The sequence below is a fragment of the Cetorhinus maximus genome, unplaced genomic scaffold (assembly GCF_964194155.1).
Source record: "Cetorhinus maximus unplaced genomic scaffold, sCetMax3.hap1.1 HAP1_SCAFFOLD_431, whole genome shotgun sequence".
Taxonomy (NCBI): Eukaryota; Metazoa; Chordata; class Chondrichthyes; order Lamniformes; family Cetorhinidae; genus Cetorhinus; species Cetorhinus maximus.
This window is the reverse complement of record NW_027596375.1, coordinates 13,541-31,926: the sequence shown is the minus strand read 5'-3', so window position 1 is coordinate 31,926 and position 18,386 is coordinate 13,541. Positions and strand designations below refer to the sequence as shown.

General features: G+C 43.5%; 1 protein-coding gene and 3 non-coding genes across 4 annotated transcripts in view; 1 reads left to right on the top strand and 3 right to left on the bottom strand.

The window, feature by feature from the left end:
- LOC144673672 (uncharacterized) overlaps positions 1-17,067 on the bottom strand; it is a 38,867-nt gene extending 21,800 nt beyond the window's left edge. The window contains exons 1-2 of the mRNA XM_078535398.1: positions 17,025-17,067; positions 16,338-16,381 (exon numbers count right to left, since the gene is read on the bottom strand). Of these exons, the coding sequence (XP_078391524.1) occupies positions 16,338-16,381; positions 17,025-17,067 (87 nt within the window). The remainder of the gene's footprint in view (positions 1-16,337; positions 16,382-17,024) is intronic.
- Positions 11,573-11,646, bottom strand: trnat-ugu (transfer RNA threonine (anticodon UGU)). The gene has a single exon. It is a non-coding gene; the product is annotated as a tRNA-Thr (tRNA).
- trnae-uuc (transfer RNA glutamic acid (anticodon UUC)) lies at positions 14,041-14,112 on the top strand. The gene has a single exon. It is a non-coding gene; the product is annotated as a tRNA-Glu (tRNA).
- Positions 17,068-17,930: 863 nt separating the features above from the next.
- On the bottom strand, positions 17,931-18,004 carry trnan-guu (transfer RNA asparagine (anticodon GUU)). The gene has a single exon. It is a non-coding gene; the product is annotated as a tRNA-Asn (tRNA).
- Between the last annotated feature and the right edge of the window lie 382 nt (positions 18,005-18,386).

Sequence of the window (18,386 nt, the reverse complement as noted above, 5' to 3'; positions counted from 1 at the left end):
TCACTCAAATCCGCAGTCTGTATTTATAGGCGCTCCTCACTCAAATCCCCGGTCTGTATTTTTAGATGTTCCTCACTCAAATCCGCAGTCTGTATTTATAGACATTCCTCTCTCAAATCCCCAGTTTGTATTTATAGGTGTTCCTCACTCAAATCCCCATCTGTATTTATAGGCGTTCCTCACTCAAATCCCTGGTCTGTATTTATAGGCGCTCCTCACTCAAATTCCCTGTCTGTATTTATAGGCGCTCCTCACTCAAATCCCCGTCTGTATTTATAGGCGTTCCTCACTCAAAACCTTGGCCTGTATTTGTGGGCGTTCCTCACTCAAACCCCGGGTCTGTATTTATTGGCGCTTCTCACTCAGATCGCCAGACTGTATTCATAGACGCTCCTCGCTCAAATCCCTGGTCTGTATTTATAGGCGATCCTCACTCAAATCCCCGGTCTGTGTTTAAAGACGTTCCTCACTTAAATCCCCAGTCTGTGTTTATTGGCGCTGCTCACTCAAATCCCCGGTCTGTATTTATTGGTGCTCCTCAGTTCCCCATTGTCTCCTGCAAGTCCATTCTGCTCTGACCTCTAGCAAGGGAGGCCTCACTCGAATCCCCAGCCTGTATTTATTGGCGCTTCTCATCTGCTGATTATCTCCCAGAGCTCCACTCCACTCCATCACCCAGAAAGGTAGAGGGATGGAGCCTGTGTCTATGGAGTGGAGTTTGTAGCGGGGACTGAAGACAATGGCTTTAGTCGCCCCAATATTTAAATGGAGGAAATTTCTGTTAATCCAGTTCTGGATGTCAGACAAGTCAGGACGGTGTGTGACTTGGAGGGGAACTAGGAGGTGATGGTGTTCACATACACCTGCTACGCTGGTCCTTCTAGGGATGGAGATTTAGAGTTTATCCCTCTGCTTTATCCAGTGCCTCTCCCACCTCTCTCTCTATTTACTCTGATGGAGTCCAAAGTCTTGTGTAGGCCCAGACTGGGTGGCAGCTTCCCTTCCCTGAAGGACATTAGTGAACCAGTTGGGTTTTTATGACAATCCAGCAGTTTTCATGGTCACTTTTTCCCAGTGCCAGCCCCACAAATTCCCAGATTCATTCAGCTCAATTTCACAACCTGTTTTTGTGGGTTCTCTCTCACTCCCTTTTTTCTGTTCTAAATCAATTCCACAGGGTATGAGAAGGGGAGGATTTTAATTTGGGGCAGCGAAACAAAACACCACATCAGGATCTGATGGACTCACCCAATTTATCGTAACCTGAATATCATCGGATTTTGAACATGGAAGGAAAAAACACCGTTCACAGTGGGGAGAAACCATACACGTGTTCTGTGTGTGGATGAGACTTCAGCCGATCATCTGGCCTGTCAAAACATAAATGCAGTTACAGTGGGGAGAAACCATGGAAATGTGGAGACTGTGGAAAAGGATTCAATTACCCATCTGACCTGGAAACACATCGGCTTAGTCACACTGGGGAGAGACCGTTCACTTGCCCTGAGTGTGGGAAGGGATTCATTAATTCATCCAACCTGCTGGCACACCAACGTGTTCACACTGATGAGAGACCGTTCAGGTGCTCTCACTGTGGGACTGGGTTCAGGCGTTTATCTGAACTCACCATACACCAGCGAGTCCACACTGGGGAGAGGCCATTCACCTGTAGGTGGGAAGTGTTTCACTCAGTTATCCACCCTGCTGAGGCACGAGCAAATTCACACTGGGGAGAGACCGTTCACCTGTATGGAGTGTGGGAAGGGATTCACTCAGTTATCCACCCTGCTGAGGCACCAGCGAATTCACACTGGGGAGAGACCTTTCACCTGTGCAGAGTGTAGGAAGGGATACACTTCGTTATCCACCCTGCTGAGACATGAACAAACTCGCACTGAGGGGAGGTCATTCAGCTGCTATGAGTGTGGGAAAAGATTGTCCCATTCAAACAACCTTGTGAGACACCAGCGAGTTCACACTGGGGAGAAGTTGTTCAGCTGCTTCGAGTGTGGGAAGAGATTTACTCAGTCATCCCACCAACAGACACATCAACAAATTCACAATGCCGAGTGGCCTTTTAAATGTCCAGACTGCGAGAAGTGCTTTAAAAGTTCTGAGGAACTGGTGTCCCATCAACTTGTTCACACTGATGAGAGACCGTTTAGGTGTTTAGGTGCTTTCACTGTGGGACTGAGTTCAGGCGATACTCTCAACTCGCTGTTCACCAGCGAGTTCACTCTGGGGAGTGGCTGTTCAGATGTTCCAAGTGTGGGAAAGGATTCACTGAGTCATCCCACCTGCTGACGCACCAGCGAGCTCACACTGGGGAGAGACTGTTCACCTGCTCTGAGTGAATCCCTTCCAACACTCGGTCAGCTAACCGGGTGAAACACCAGTGATTTCGTAAGTAGCTGCAGTGATTGGATTTTGCTGTGAATCACATCCAGGACATGTTCATTGGGGTCTGTTTCTGCTGATGTTAATAAACCCCAGCCCTGTCATTCTAGTTAATATTCTGTATAAAAATCAAATAAATCAGTTTTGTCTTAAACAAAGTGCATTGAGTTTTTTTAATATCTCGAACACAAGTTAGTTCCTTTGAAGCACTTTCCCTCTCCTTCAAATCTGCCATCATCACTCCCTCAATAAAACCAATCCTTGACCCCAATGCCCTTGCAAACTATCTCCCCATTTCTCTCCACCCTTTTCTCTCCGAAGTCCTGGTCACCTCCAAAATCCATGCCAATCTTTTATGAAACTCCATGATTCAATCCCTCCGATAAGAAAATTGCCCCTGCCACAATATTGAAACAGCTCTCATCAAAGTCAAAAATTACATCCTCTGTGAATGTGACAAAGGTAAATTCTCCCTCCTTGTCCTTCTTGGCCTGTCTGTGGTCTTTGACACCATTAACCAAACCATCCTCCTCCAATGCCTCTCCACTGGTGTCCAGCTGGGTGGGACTACATGCTCCTGATTCCTTTCTTATCTATGTCATTAAAGCCAGAGAATCACCTGCAGGAGCTGAGATTATTTGAGTTACATTTTCATAGACTCACACTTGGTAAGTGATCAGGTGTCACTGAACTTTGACACACAGATGTTTCATTATCACCTTCACAGTGACCGCGTCTGACAGACCAAGCCCTTCTTTCAATAGCAGCCCTTCTTGATAAGATCAACAGAGAAGAGTGAAGCCATAGCCACTACCCAAGCTCATAGCAATAAAAATGTCTGCTAATGCCCATTAAAATATAAAGCACAGCAGAACAACAGGGTGTTAGTTTGTGACAGACTTATTGAAACAGATTCATTACCAAGTATTTGCCAACAGGTCCATTATTGCAGGATGCAAATGGTAGGAGATGGACCTTGTCATTCTTAATTTGCAATGTCTATGTTAGCAGAATCTCACCCTCACTTATTCAGACTCACTCATTAAGTGATCAGATCTCACTGAACTATGACACAAGCTGTGTGTATCTAAGTTACACTTGTACAGACTCACTCAGTAAGTAGTCAGATCTCATTGAACTATGACACAATCCTACTCCAATGACTCACACAGATTGTATCTTGCAGACCATATCACTCTCGATGTATCAGACCCTTTCCACAAGATTGACTATGTTATTGTCCACACCACAAGATCACAGCACTACAAACACCTGGAACTTCCTGTTAGAATGTAAAGCTGGGAGAACAATGGGATGTTGCTCTGTTGCAAACATATTGATAAAGATTGACTGTCAGAATGAACCAATAATTTCTACCACATTATAGATTTGGTTTGGGGCTGAAGGAGGCCATTTGGCCCATCGTGTCTGCACTGGCTCTCTGAATGAGCAACTCAACCAGTCCTATTCTTCTGCCTTTTCCCCATAAACCTGTACATTCTTCCTTTTCAGATAACAGCCTAATTCCTGCCTGAATGCTTCAATTGGACCTGCCTCCACCACACTCCCACATAAAGCATTCCAGACCCTAACCAGATACTGCGTGAAAGGATTTTTCTCATATCATTGTTGATTCTTTTACTGATCACTTTAAAACTATGCCCTCCTGTTCTCAATCCTTTGATGAGTGGGAACGGTTTCTCGTTATCTACTCTGTGCAGCCCCCACTTGATTTTGAATAACTCTGCCAAATATCCTCTCAGCCTTCTTTTCTCTAATGAAAACAGTCCTAATTTCTCCAATTTATCTTCTTAAGAGCTGTCCTTCCTCCCTGGAATCAAGCTTGTGAATCTTTTCTGCACCCTCTCCAATACCTTCACATTCTTCCTGAAGTGTGGCGCCCAGAAATGGATGCAATAAACCACCTGAGGCCAAGCGAGTGACTTATACATGACCTCCTTGCTCTTCTACTCTATGCCCCTATGAATAAAACCCAGGATACTGTATATTTTATGAATCACTTTCTCAATCACTCTCCTGCCACATTCAATGACTTATGGACATATGCACCCAGGTCCTTTTCTCCTTCAAACCCTTTTGTATCTTCTGCAAACGTTGAAATTTTTCCCTTTACACCAAGGTTTAGGTCATTAATATATATCAGGGAAAGCCCGAGTCCCAAAACTGACCCCTGGGGAACACCATTACAAACCTTCCACCAGCCTGAAAAACATCCATTAACTACTTTCTGTTTCCTTCCACTGAGCCAATTCTGTATCCATGTGGCTACTGTCCCATTTATTTCATGAGCTATAATTTTGCTTATAAGTCTGTTGTGCAGCCCTGTACCAAATGCCTTTTGAAAGTCCATGTACACCACATCGAGAGCATTTCCCTAATCAACCCTCTCTGTTACCTCTTCAAACAACTCCAGGAAGTTAAACATGATTTTCTCTTAAGAAGTCCATGTTGTCTTTCCTTTATTAACGTGCATTTGTCCATGTGACTGTTAGCTTCGTCTAAATTATAGTTTCTAGAAGTTTCTCACCACTGAAGTTAAGGTAATTGGCCTGCAGTTGCTGGGCTTATCCTTACACCTATTCTGGAACAAGGGTGTAACTTCTGCAATTTTCGAGCCCTTTGGCACCTGAGTCTAAGGCACAATTAAATATTATGGCCAGTGCCTCTGTAAATTTCACTCTTATTTCTCCCAGGATCCTTGGGTGCATCTCTTTTGGCTCAGGTGATTTCACAACTTTAAAGCAAAAGCAAAATACTGTGGATGTTGGAATTCTGAAACAAAAGCAGAAAATGCTGGAAAAACTCAGTAGGTCTAACAGCATCTGCGGAGGGAGAACAAAACATTGAGTCATACGGACTCAAAACATTAATTGTTTTTTTTTCATTCCACAGATGCTGTTAGACCGGCTGAGTTTTTCCAGAATGTTCTGTTTTTGTTTCACAACTTTAAGTATTGATAACCTATCTAATATCTCCTCGAATTCAATTTTAAACCTTTCTGAATCTGAATCACCTCCTCTTTCACCATGGTCTGGGTAGCATTTTCTACCTTTGTAAAGGCAGTTGCAAAGTAATCATTTCAACTCTCGGCTATGCCATTTGCCCCCATGTGTAAATCCTCCTTTTCGTCCCCTATCATCTCTAGTCCGAATGGCAGGAGTTGGAACTTGATCTTTCTTATTTTCTATCCCTATGCGAACAGAACCTTCCTCTTGCTTTCCCAGTTTCAGGCAAAGATTAACTGAGACGCGGTCCCTAATGGCGGCCTGATTACCCACAATCCAATGCGCCTCAGAGACCGCTCTATCTGCCACGGGTTGTCCGGGTGGATGGCGCATGCTCGGAGTCTCCTGCTCTCTTTGCTTGAGGTTGGTGCCGGAGAGCAGCCGGAAGTGGCGGATTGTGAGAGTGGAGAATGTTCATTGGTTCCCATCAACATGTTCACACTGACGAGAGACCATTCAACTGCTCCAACTGTGGAAAGGGATTCACTCAGTTATCCCATCTGCAGACACACTAGTGAGTTCACACTGATGAGGCCTTTTAAATGCCCGGACTGCGGGAAGTGCTAGAAATGTTCCAGGCAACTGATGCCTTATTAACATGTTCAGACTGACGAAAGACCGTTGAGGTGCTCTCATAATGGGCCTGGGGTCAGGCAATCCTCTGACCTCACTGTACACCAGTGAATTTACACTGGGGAGAGGCTGTTCTCACGCTCCGAGTGTGGCAAGTCATTTGGTTGTTCATCCACACTGCAGAGATAACAACCAGTTCACAAGTATAAAGATAAAATACTGCAGATGCTGGAAATCTGAAATAAAACAAAGTGTAGAAAGACTCAGCAGGTCTGGCAGCATCTGTGAACAGAAAAAACAAAGTTTACGTTTTGAGTCCACATAGACTCTTCTTCAGAAGAGTCACATGGACTCGAAACATTAACTCAAGTTGATAAGTAACTACAGTGATTGGATTTTGCTGTTAATCACATTTGGGACTGAACCATGTTCTATGGGGTCTGTTTCTGCTGATGTTTATAAACTCCAACCCAGTTATAGGGGTTAAAATTCTGGATTAAAGTCAAATAAACTATCTTTGTGTCAAACAAACTAGCTTTGTGTCAAACACACAGTGTGTCGAGTCTTTTTCATTTCACTACAGAAGTTAGTTCCTTTTGAAGTGCTCTCTCTCTCTCTCCCCTGCCTGTTCTGTTCTCACCTCCAACAGCAAGTGTGAGGAGCTCATGGAGCTTCTTTGTCACTAAGATTGAGTCAATCCGATCAGTTGCCTCTGCTGCTTCCCTCCCTCCCACTAGTTCACCGGGTCAACTTTCTCTAAAGATCCCCCATGTCCGAGCTCTGAACTCAGATCTTTCTCCAGTTTCCTATTTCCCTTCATAACCTTTCAGTGTTCATCTTGTCCATGAGACTCGCCTTCTGATCCAGTGACCATATTCCCAACTGAACTGCTGACCATTCACCTTCTCCATGTTGGCTGATATTGTTCATGTTTTTTTCCCTCTCTTCTGATACTGTCCCTCTCACCTTTAAATCCACCGTCATCATCCATCCTAAAAAAAGAATCTATCCTTGCTACCTCCTATTTCTCATCTACATGCTGCCAATAGGTGACATCATCCAAAAGCACCATGTTAGTTTTCACATGTGCACTGACAACACCCAGCTCTACCTCACCACCATCCCTCTCCATTCCTCCACTGTTACTAAATTATCAAACTGCTTATCCAACATTCCATACAGGATGAGCAGAAATTTGCTCCTTTTAAGAATTGGGTAGATCAAAGCCATTGTCTTCAGTCAGCAGTACAAATTCCGTTCCTTAACTCCCGAGTCCATCCCTATGAGCTAACATTGGGATATGTTTTCCTATGTTTGTCAAGCCAGGAATCTTTGTTCCTAAGCGAGAGAGAGAGAGAGAGGGGGGGGAGGGAGAGCCATTCCTACAATATTCAATACACTTCTGAAGATTTTATAAGGTTATTTGACAGTGATTTCTTACAGATCTCCACACCTTGAGAAGGGAATATCCTTATTGATTTCTCACAACTGATTTCTGACTAACCTCACTATTTCTAAGCTACGAGCTTGTTTTCCTAATTTCTTTACGACAAACCGTGGATAACATACTAAAGCTACTAGAATGATCAGAATCAGCAACACAAACCCTTGAGCTGCCACCAAGAGTAAATGAGAAAACTTTATCCACTAAATGTGATAACTGTCGACTGAGATTCATCCTCCCCACCTGCAGATCATCTCACACAATTTTAAATTATTGACATTGGTAAATACATCTGGTTCAAACAGAAGTTCATGCACGGACTTTAAAGATTCTCTAGGTCACTATTCACCTTCATCCACCTTGTGGATATTTTCTAAATCTAGATTTTGTTTCCCTCTTCACGTTAATTTTACTCCCTCTGATAGGTACTGGTGTGTTTAATTCTATCCTGATTGTTTGAAAGCCAGTTTCTCTATGGAGTGTGTGTCAATATCTTGATTATTTAAAATGTTGTCTCATTCAATTTTCCACAATAGTCACTTCATGTTGTTCTGTTGTCAAGTAGCTGAGTATGTCTGGGACCTGTTCTTCAGTATAGGGTCACCATGCATTTCCACATGGCGACCTGGGAGGGATGGATGCGGCGGCTGGGTTAGATAGAGAATGTGGGGATGGCAGATTCAGCAGCGGAATTCAAAAGGGAATTGGACCAAATACTGCAACATGTCCATGGTAAAGTTAGGGGAGAGGGACCAGGTGAGTTAATTCCAGAAGAGTAAGAGGTCTCCCTTTTCAGACGCAGATGAAGAGTTTTTTTTTCAGATGGCCGTTAGTCTGAGGAATTTTCTCCAGAAAGCAGTGGAGGTTGGGTCATTGAATTTCGTCAAGGCTGATTTAGACAGATTTTTTGTAGACAAGGAAGTCAAGGGTTGTGGGGAGTTCTGAGGGCGTTGGGAGGGGGTGGGGGGGGGGTGGGAACAGACAGACAGGAAAGTGGAGTTGAGACCACAACCAGATCAGCCTTGATCTTATTGAATGGTTAAGCAGGGCCAAAGAGCTGAATGGCCTATGTTCCTCTGACCCCGCTGAATGGTTTCTATATGTTGTTTTTGGCTCTGAATTTATGGTTAGTGATGGGCTCGAAAGACAAAATGGTCTATTCCTGTTGCTATTTGTTATGTTCCAATTCAGTACCGTTACCAATCAAGGCAATGGTTACTATCATATTGCCAGCAGTAGCGCATGCGAGTGGTCTCAGGCACTGGATTTAAGCACCAGTTCCTATTAAGTCATGGATTTTAATCCCACCATTGCCAAAGTTTCAGTTGGTTTGTCTTTCAGCCGTTTCATCAAATCCCTTAGAATAGGCTTGGGGTATTTGACATATGATGTAGTTCGTCTTGGTAGGTAGAACAAGGGAGGCTGTCGTAATTGCAGGGTGACTGGGAATAGGTGGGGCTGAATGTTCTCATTCTCTGCTGTAACCATTCCATGATTTTATATGAACAGGAATGACGCTAGTATAAGGCCTGCAGCCGTGACTGAGTGGTTAAAGGGATGGGTTTAAAATCCATTGGGGTCTCCCCACGTGGGTTAGAGTCCTGCTGACTGTACTTCTCGCTGTTCCTTCGTTTTGCTGCCTCCAGAATGAACTATTGGTTAAATGGAATCAGCAGCTTCCAAACACTTCACTTCCGTGTTGCTTCATTTCTGTTGATCCATAAGCATTCGCTGAATTTGCAGTCAGAAATGATACAAAACTGAACTAATTTGTGCCATTCTTGCGTTCTGACAGTTTTTCTGTCCTTAGAGATAAGCCCTTGCTCGCTACCACTCACGTTGTATATTTCTGTGTGTGTCAGTGTGGTTCAGTTCCCCGAGGGGTGAACACATTTTTTACCATCGCAAATTTTATTCACTTCCGTTATATATCTTCATGGCAAATGGCACAGAGAATAACAACAGGTTGAAAAGTTGTAACAGGAGATTGACCCTTTGTGTTTATTTGAGTGGAGACTGCTTATTGACTCAGAGCCTATATGTTACACAGCGGAGGATGATTGAAATTTTCACTGAGCAACATTTGAACAGACAGTGGATTCATTCATTGTGATGCTGTGTTCCAGTTCTATATATGCAATTTGACAGTCAATTTCTATTCGTTGCTTTGAACCCAATCTTTCCAATAGGTTGGATGTTATGCACATGTTTCTTTCAGTTTCTCGCGTTATTTGAAATGAATATTCATAAATCCATTTAGTCATAGAGTCATAGAGGTCTACAGCACAGAAAGAGGCCCTTCAGCCCATCGAATCTGAGCCGTCAAACAAGTACCTAACTGTTCTAATCCCATTTTCCAGCACTAGGCCCATAGCCTTCAATGCCATGGCATTGCAAGTGCACATTCAAATACGTTTTGAATGTTATGAGGGTCTCTGCCTCTACCATCCTTTCAGGCAGTCAGTTCCAGATTTCCACTAACCTCTGGGTGAAATAATTCTTCCTCACATTCCCTCTAAACCTCCTTCCCCTTATCTTAAATCTATGCTCCCTGGTTATTGATCCCCCAACCAAGGGGAAATGTTCCTTCCTGTCTACTCTATCTATGCGCCTCATAATTTTATACACCTCAATCATGTCCCCGCTCAATCTCCTCTGCTCCAAGAAAAATAACCCCATCCTATCTAATCTCTCCTCATAACTAAAACTCTCCAGCTCAGGCAACATCGTGGTAAATCTCCTCTGCACTCTCTCCAGTGCAATCACACCCTTCCTATGATGCTGATTCCAGAACTGCACGCAATATTTGGAGACACACAATACTTGTGTGAGAACTTACCGAATAACAGCAGGGCTGGCAAAGTTTGGACAACATTTCCTTGTAGCCAAAGGACACAAAGCAGAATTATTTCGGTAATATGAGTAGAAGCAGGAAGAGAGGGAGTCTATTTGACCCTTGGTTTTCTTAAACCATTAAACCTTCAGTTGGAAGCTAACTCTCTAGTGGTTCAGCCTCGGTGCTTTCACCAACTGGGTTCAATTCTGTCTTGATGTTGTGAAAAATGTCATAACTAGCAGCCAATATATGGTTTAGAAAAGTGTCAAATTAGACTCGAAACCTTCACTCTGTTTCTCCCTTCACAGTTGCTGTCAGACCAGCTGAGAACTTCCAATACTTTCTGTTATTATTATAACACGAATTACTGTCTTTATTATACATATGATCATAAGAAATAGAAGCAGGAGTAGACCACACGGCTCATCGAGCTTGTCCCATCATTCAATTCGATCATGGCTGATCTTGGCTTCAACTCCATTATCCTGCCCGTTCCCCATATCCCTTAGTCCCCCGAGAGACCAAACATCTGTCCATCCCAGCCTTAAATGTATTTAATGTTGGAACATCCACAACCCTCTGGGTAGAGAATTCAAAGGTTCACAACCCTTTGGATGAAGTAATTTCTCCTCATCTCAGCCCGAAATTATCGACCCTTTACCCTGAGACTGTGCCCCAGTGTTTTAGACTCCCTGACCAGCGGAAACAATCCCTGTGTCCACCCTATCAAGCCCCCTCAGAATTTTACAGGTTTCAATCAGATTGGCGTTCATTCTTCTAAACTCCAGAGAATAAATTCCAGAGACCAATTTAGTGAACCTTCCCTGCACCGTCCCCAATGCAAGTCTATTCTTTTGTAAATGTGGAGATGAAAACAGCACACGGGATTCCCGATGCCATCTCACCAAACCCCTTCTTTATTCTTGCTCTCCAATCCCCTTGCAATAAAGGCCAACATGCTGATCCTGCATGCTAACTTTCCACATTGCTTGCACAAGCACACCCAAGTTTCTTTGAACATCAGCACTTACAAATTTCTCACATTTTAAAAGCATTCTGTTATTCTCATTTTTATAACCAAGTGAACATAATCGCACCTGCCTACATTATAATCCATCTGCCATCTTGTTGCCATCCGGACTAGCAAACGTTAACTGTGTTCCTCTCCGCGGATGCTGTCGGACCTGCTGAGTTTTTCCAGGTATTTTTTTTTTGTTTTGAATTTCCAGCTTTTATCTTTTTACAGTGCTCTCCTCAAAGATTACCTTGTTACCAAATTTCATAATTATTAATCGCAGGCTCCAGTGAGAATTGAACTCACGACCCCTGGTTTACAAGACCAGTGCTCTAAACCACTGAGCTATGGAGCCAGTTACTATACCCCACTCACAGTAATTCTCGTAGTGGAACGAGGAACAGGACAACGTTCTGCATGGATAATATTTGATAGACCTGGAAATGCCTGAAAGGGAGAACAGGAAGTTAAAGATGCGACATGAAAGCGGCAGAATTTGACGTGTGTCAGTTGCTTTCAGTGATGAAAGTCTGCCGTGGTAATGTGAGAGATTTTACTGCCGACTGTTTTCACTGACACAAATATCACTCCTGACCAATCAATCAGAACTGCTCTTTGAAAGCAGCGCGCCAGGCCGAATGGCCTCTTTCTTTGCTGCAACTGTCTATTATTTTATGTTTCCCAGCATAATTTCCCAGTCATTCCGACATTTTATTACACACTTGGGGGAATGTACTTTCTTACATTCTCGCTTTTGAAGTCAAGACACTGAGCAAACTCAAAGTTTTTCTTAAATTCCTGAGCAGGATTTGGAACCAAACCAATTGAACGACACTATATTGGTGCGAATCCTTCACTGCAGCTACCCCTTAAAAACACCTCTGGTGAAAGTGTCTGAGAAATGGCAAATGTGGCCCAGATAAAGCACGTTGCAAGAGTTATAGACAGCTTTCCTCGTGATTTAGAGGTAAAGATTCGGCCCATTCACCGCTGTGGCCCGGACTCGATTCCCGGCCAGGCAATGAAGGTTTATTGATCTGGTACAAACTGTTAAATCAGGCCTCATTTACTTATTGATTGAAAACCGAAACGCACAACAGCTCCGCCCGAATCAGTGGAGTGAGAGTTGAAGTTTCACATCAGAGCTGCAAATGTCACACGTGGAACAACTTCGAGAAGAAATACAGTTCCTCATGACCGAGGGATATCAGTTTGGACTGTTTGTATTTACAAATTCATTCTTTCGATGTGTCCATTGCCTTAACCACTCGACCACAAGGACTCGGTGTCTGTTTAAATGTTGCTCAGTGAAAATTTCAATCGCCCTCCGCTTTGTAACATTCGGACACTTAGTAACTGAACAGTCTCCACTCAGAAATACAGAAAGAAAATTCCTCCTGAACCTTTTAAACCGGTTTTTATTTTCTTTGTACGATTTTAATATGAAGCCACACAAGTAAGGTGAATAAAGTGGGGACTGCTAAAAATGAGGAACTGAACCACATTGACACACACAGCGGGACACTCACAGACATATACATCGACAGTGACAGAGGGCTAAGGAGAGACAAACACCCAGAAAAACACCAAACTCGCTCAGTTTTACTCCATTTCCGTCTGCAGATTTCGCAAATCCTTGCAGATGAATGGAAATAAGAAAGCGCGGAAGTTTTTGTTTGATTCTATTTACCCGATAACTAATTCTGTTGGTCAAAATCGGGAATAATGAGAACCGCAGTCAGCAAACCAACATTGGGGAAACCCCGATGGATGTCAGAAACAATCGCCCCCAATACTCGTCCGCTACTAACAGCACTTCTTTCGGGAAAACATGTTCAAATCAAATCAGAGCATTCAGGAGATGGAGTATTGGCATTGTCACTGGGCTAGAAACCCAGAGATAAAAGCAAAATACTGCGGATGCGGGAAATCTGAAGTGAAAACAGAAAATGCTTGAAAAATTCAGCATGTCTGGCAATATTTCTGGTAGAGAAATAGAATTAATGTTTCAATTCCGTGTGACTCTTCTTTGGAGTTCTTTGAAAGTCGCACACAGGGCCGAATGGCCTCTTTTTTTGCTGTAACTTTCTATAATTTGATATTTCCCAACACCACTTCTTTCACACTCATTCTGCCATTTTATAATCCACTTTTGTGAGTGGGTTCAAAGCTCAACTACTTGCACAAGACTGGAAGGAGTCTGCAACTCTGGATAATCGGCACTCTGCACATTCCTGTCATCAGTGTCTGGGAGAATCAGGAAGATGAGATCCCAGATTATCTTTACCATGTCATCTGCAAACCTCTTCTTTCTAAAATCCTTGGGTCCCGCATTCTCTGTCCCTGCTTTCCAGGGAAAGCTTGGGTTCATGAACTGACTGTGTCTGCATCAAGCAGCTAATTGACCTGGGAGCTGGACGGGCAGAGGGAACTGGAGGCGAGGCAGGGACAGAAGCAGAAACAGATGCGACATGAAAGTGTTTAGAAGTGTGTCAGTTACTTTCAATGATGAATGTCTGCCATGTGTTCCCTTGTCAATTTCACAACAACCGCAGTGATCAGGTTGGTGGGTTTAGGAAATTGACAGTTACACATGAGCAGCTTATGGGGATATTTCACCTCACTGTCAATTTCATGTTCCAGCTCACAGAAACCGTTGTTGTAATTGACTGAAGAATTCATTCCATTTAAAGTGGAAACAGGGATAAAAGCAGCGTCAATAAACCAAACTGAAACAAGTCTACCAGTTTCCCTGGTGGTCTAGTGGTCAGGATTCGGCGCTTTCACCGCCGCGGCCCGGGTTCGATTCCCGGTCAGGGAATGCAGTTTTATTGATCTTGTGGAATTGTCAAAATGAGTATTAATTACTTATTGATTGAAAACATTTAGCAGCTCCACCAGAATCAGTTTAAGTTTCGCCTCAGAGTTGGAAATATCACACTTCGAACAGGCCGGGAACAAAGACAGAAGCGGAGTAAAAGAAGGACAAGAGAAGGGCTGTTTGCAAAGCACTGGCCATAGGGATGGTGGTGCCAGGCAAAATATGGGTGGGAGAAGGGCAAATTCTGGTGCCTACTGTTTGCATTGACAAAAATATCACTCCTGATGGACCAACCAATCACAAGACTAATTGAACGACACATTAATGGTGCCAATCCTTCACTGGAGCTCACCGCGAACAAAGAGCACTGTTATCATCAGCCTGTTATGTAACTTCTTGCAGTATATCTGCTGAACAGTATAAGCTTATCACAGCTCTGTTTTCTTTACATTGAAATCCAGTGTGAAAATACGAGAAATTTCAAAGCTGAACAATGTAGACAAGACTGGAAGGAGTGTGTGACTGTGGATAATCGGCACTGTGCACATTCCTGTAATCAGTACCTGGGGGAATCAGGAAGATCCTGGTGTCTCTTTAGCCTGTTATCTGTAAACCGATCACGTTGTGTATTACGTTTGCACGAACTGACTGTGTGTGGTCAAACAGCTCCTGGAAGGGCGGAGAGAGCTGGAGGTGAGACAGAAAGAGATGTGACATGGAAGTGCTTTGAATCAGTGGTGAATATCCGTCATGTGCCAGTTTCAAAGGAACAGAGGTTGGTGGTTATTTGTTTGAAAGAAACTGCACTCAACGTGCGGCGAACCCACGACCCTGAGATTTAGAGCCTTTGATCTACCTGTTGAACTAGCCGGGCACACACAACATATGTATCCCCACATACATGGAGACAACTGTTGCTTTCCACCTGGAGCCTCAGCTTGTTCTGAATTTCAAAGTGTAGAAGGTAATCAAACTACACAAGCCCCAAGTTTGCAATACATTCCTCTCAATCATCAACAACATCATTCCCATCTTCCACTTCTTAGCTGCATCTCCTTCCAAACATTGCAAACTCCTCTTGCATCTTTCATCCTGATATTTTTCTCTGTAACATTTTCATCTGAAGTTGCACAACTAATGTGAATACAGTTTGTGATGGTAGAAATGTGTTCACCTCCTCGGGAAACTGAACCACATTGACACACACAGAGGAACACACACAGGGATATACACCGAGACTGACAGAGGGCAAGGGTTTGACCCTAAGGAGAGACAAACGCCCAGAAAGCAAGCATGACACTAAGTTTTGCTCCATTTCCACTGCAGGTTTCGTTAACGAACAGAAATAGGAAAATGCCCGCTTGTTTTGTTGGATTTTATTCAATGTAGCCGATAATTAACTCTGTAGACACAGAGTTAAAAACAGGAATAATGAGAAGCAGGAAACCCCAATGGATTTGGACTCCATCGCCTAAACCACTCGGCTACGATGACTGCCCCTATGCACAGGATAATTTTGTTGGTATAAAATTATAGGCGGCCACAGCAGAGAGGGAGGACATTCGGCCCATTGTGTCCGTGCCAGCTCATGGAAAAGGAATTCAAATAATTCAACAATCCCGCCTTTTCTCTGCAGCCATTTATATGTTCATTGTCTCTCCTCAGTATTACTGTTAAAGTGAAACACGGCTTATACCTGCTTTAACTGTGAGCTGGCACTTTTTCGACCAATAGGGCAATTTTAGCAGCAGTGGGATTTGAAACCACGCCTCAATAAAGAATGAGATCTTAAACCATTGAAAATCACTACAGCTGCGCTATCAAGCTCACGATACTACTCTACTTCAACTTGACTGGATCTGGACTCCTACGCCTGAACCACTCGGCCACGATGATTGGTCCTATGGATATGTTAGTGTTGATCGTATAAAATTATAGATGTCTACAGCAGAGGAGGAGGAAATTCGGCCCAGTCTGGCCCTGCCAGATTATGGAAGAGGAATTTAGCTAATTCAACAACCCCACATTTTCTCCACAGCCATTTATATTTTTATTGTGTCTCCTCGTTCTTCCTGTTAAAGTGAAACACCGCACAAACCTGTTTTAACTGGTGAGCTGGCACCTTTTCGACCAATAGGACAATTTAGCAGCAGTGGGATTAGGAACCACGCCTCAATAAAGAGTGAAACCTTAAACCAGCACCTACAACAACTCAGCTGAATTACCGAGCTCAGGATGCTACTGCCCATTGCTTTTTCTGATATTGCTCCTGAAATAGAACAGAATCAAAGCAGCAACAATACGTCATAAGGCCCCACAAGCCTCCTCCGTCACTTTATAAGATCATAGTAGATCCCCAACCTCAACTCCAATTTCCCTCCCGATCCCGATCGCCCTTCATTCCCTTAGAGTCCAAAAATCAGGAGAATTTTTGGACGTTTTCTCTTCCATTGATCCGAGAGTTCTGTGGACACCTGGTTGAAATCAGCAATAATAAGAAGCACAGTCAGTAAGATTGGAACTTTCCTGGGGAAACCCCAGTGGATTTTAAAAGCATCCTTTTCACCACTCAGTGAAGAGTGACACCTTCAACCACCTATAGCCAATCTGCCGAACTCAGGCTATTAGTGCCCATCACCTTGGCTGGTATTGCTACTCAAACAGAACAGGAGCAAAGCAGCAGAAATACTTCATAAGGCCCCACAAGCCTCCTCCGTCACTTAATAAGATCATGACGAATCTCCAGCCTCAATAACAATTTCCCACCCGATCCCGATAGCCCTTCATTCCCTTAGAGTCCAAAAATCAGGAGAATGTTTGGATGTTTTTTGTTCCATTGATCCGGGAGTTCTGTGGACACCTGGTTGAAATCAACAATAATAAGAAGAACATTCGGTAAGGTTTGAATTTACCTGCGGAGACTCCAATGGGTTTTAGAACCATCCATTTAACCATTCGGCTACGGAGATTGACCATTGATCCAATGCTTTTCACTCATTCATTAATAACGCCATTCACAGATTCGGCTTCTCAGCTGCACCTCCTTCCAAACATTGTGATCCATTTTCCTCAGGATTTGTTTCTGGATTTAATGTTTAGCTGCTTTGTGACCTCATTTTGAAATCAGAATCGCTTCAATATCCAACACAATTTGAGTTGCAAACCTGACGGACAAACAATGGAATAATGGCACTCGGTAACACAAATCCCATGATGCTCATTTTCAGATTCACAACAGTTAACTTTTCAATAAAGTGAAGGGAATTTACAGTGAAACGATTTAGAAAGAGTGTGTGACTTTTATTTGTGACTCACTAACTTGGGTATTGTGTAAATGCTGCCCGGAGGTTTTGTGACCGGGATATAATCTACCCGCATTTTCCTGAGCCTGTGCTCGGTGTATTAGGAGGTTTGGCTTTGGTTGGAGTAACTTGTGTCCCAGAGATGAGCAGTAACCCGCTGATTGAAGCTCCAGTTGCCGCTTTCTGCGGAGAGTCCGGGGCCGGAATATTGCTGCTTTTCTGCTTTTCCCCATCTCACTCACTGTGGAGCTGAGGAAGAGAGAATAATTGATGGGTTTGTTTCAATCCAATAACTTCATAAATTTCCAATGGGCTAGATATCGGTACATGGTCAGTCTAATTGTTTTCTCATTATATTTGAAATTAATATTCGACAAAAGCCAATTACCTGGGAGCTCACTGGATAACAGTGGAACTGGCAACAATTTGGGGATTTTCCGTTTCAGCGCAAGAACCCAATGACAACCCGGAATTGTATGATAATCAATGCTGATGGGGAGAAAATAGCGACAGCTTCGCCGCTGAGTGGTCTCGAACCACCAACCTTTCGGTTAACAGCCGAACGCGCTGACCAATTGCGCCACAGAGGCTGATGAAGACTTAAACCAGTGAGTTCGATCTTCAGATTGCTGCTACCGGAATGACAATTGTCTCTATCAGTTTTACTCTTCCAAAATAAAGGGTGAGACATTCATTGTGGATACATGGAAACAGTCTGATCCCACCCACTGCAGACACATCCATGTCACCGGGAACCAGCTCTCCTACAACTGGTGCCGTCTCCCTTCGAGCCTTTCGCTGTCTTGACTGTTACCAAGTATTCTGATTGTCCTGAAGCTGATATTAGGTTTGAATTCCTGATGTGCAGTAACGAGAATCCTTTCAATGTCTCAGATCAGTTAATTTCACTGATAACACCAGAGTCAATGTTCCAGCGTCTTAAAGAAGGGAAAGGTGCCTTGACTGTCTCTG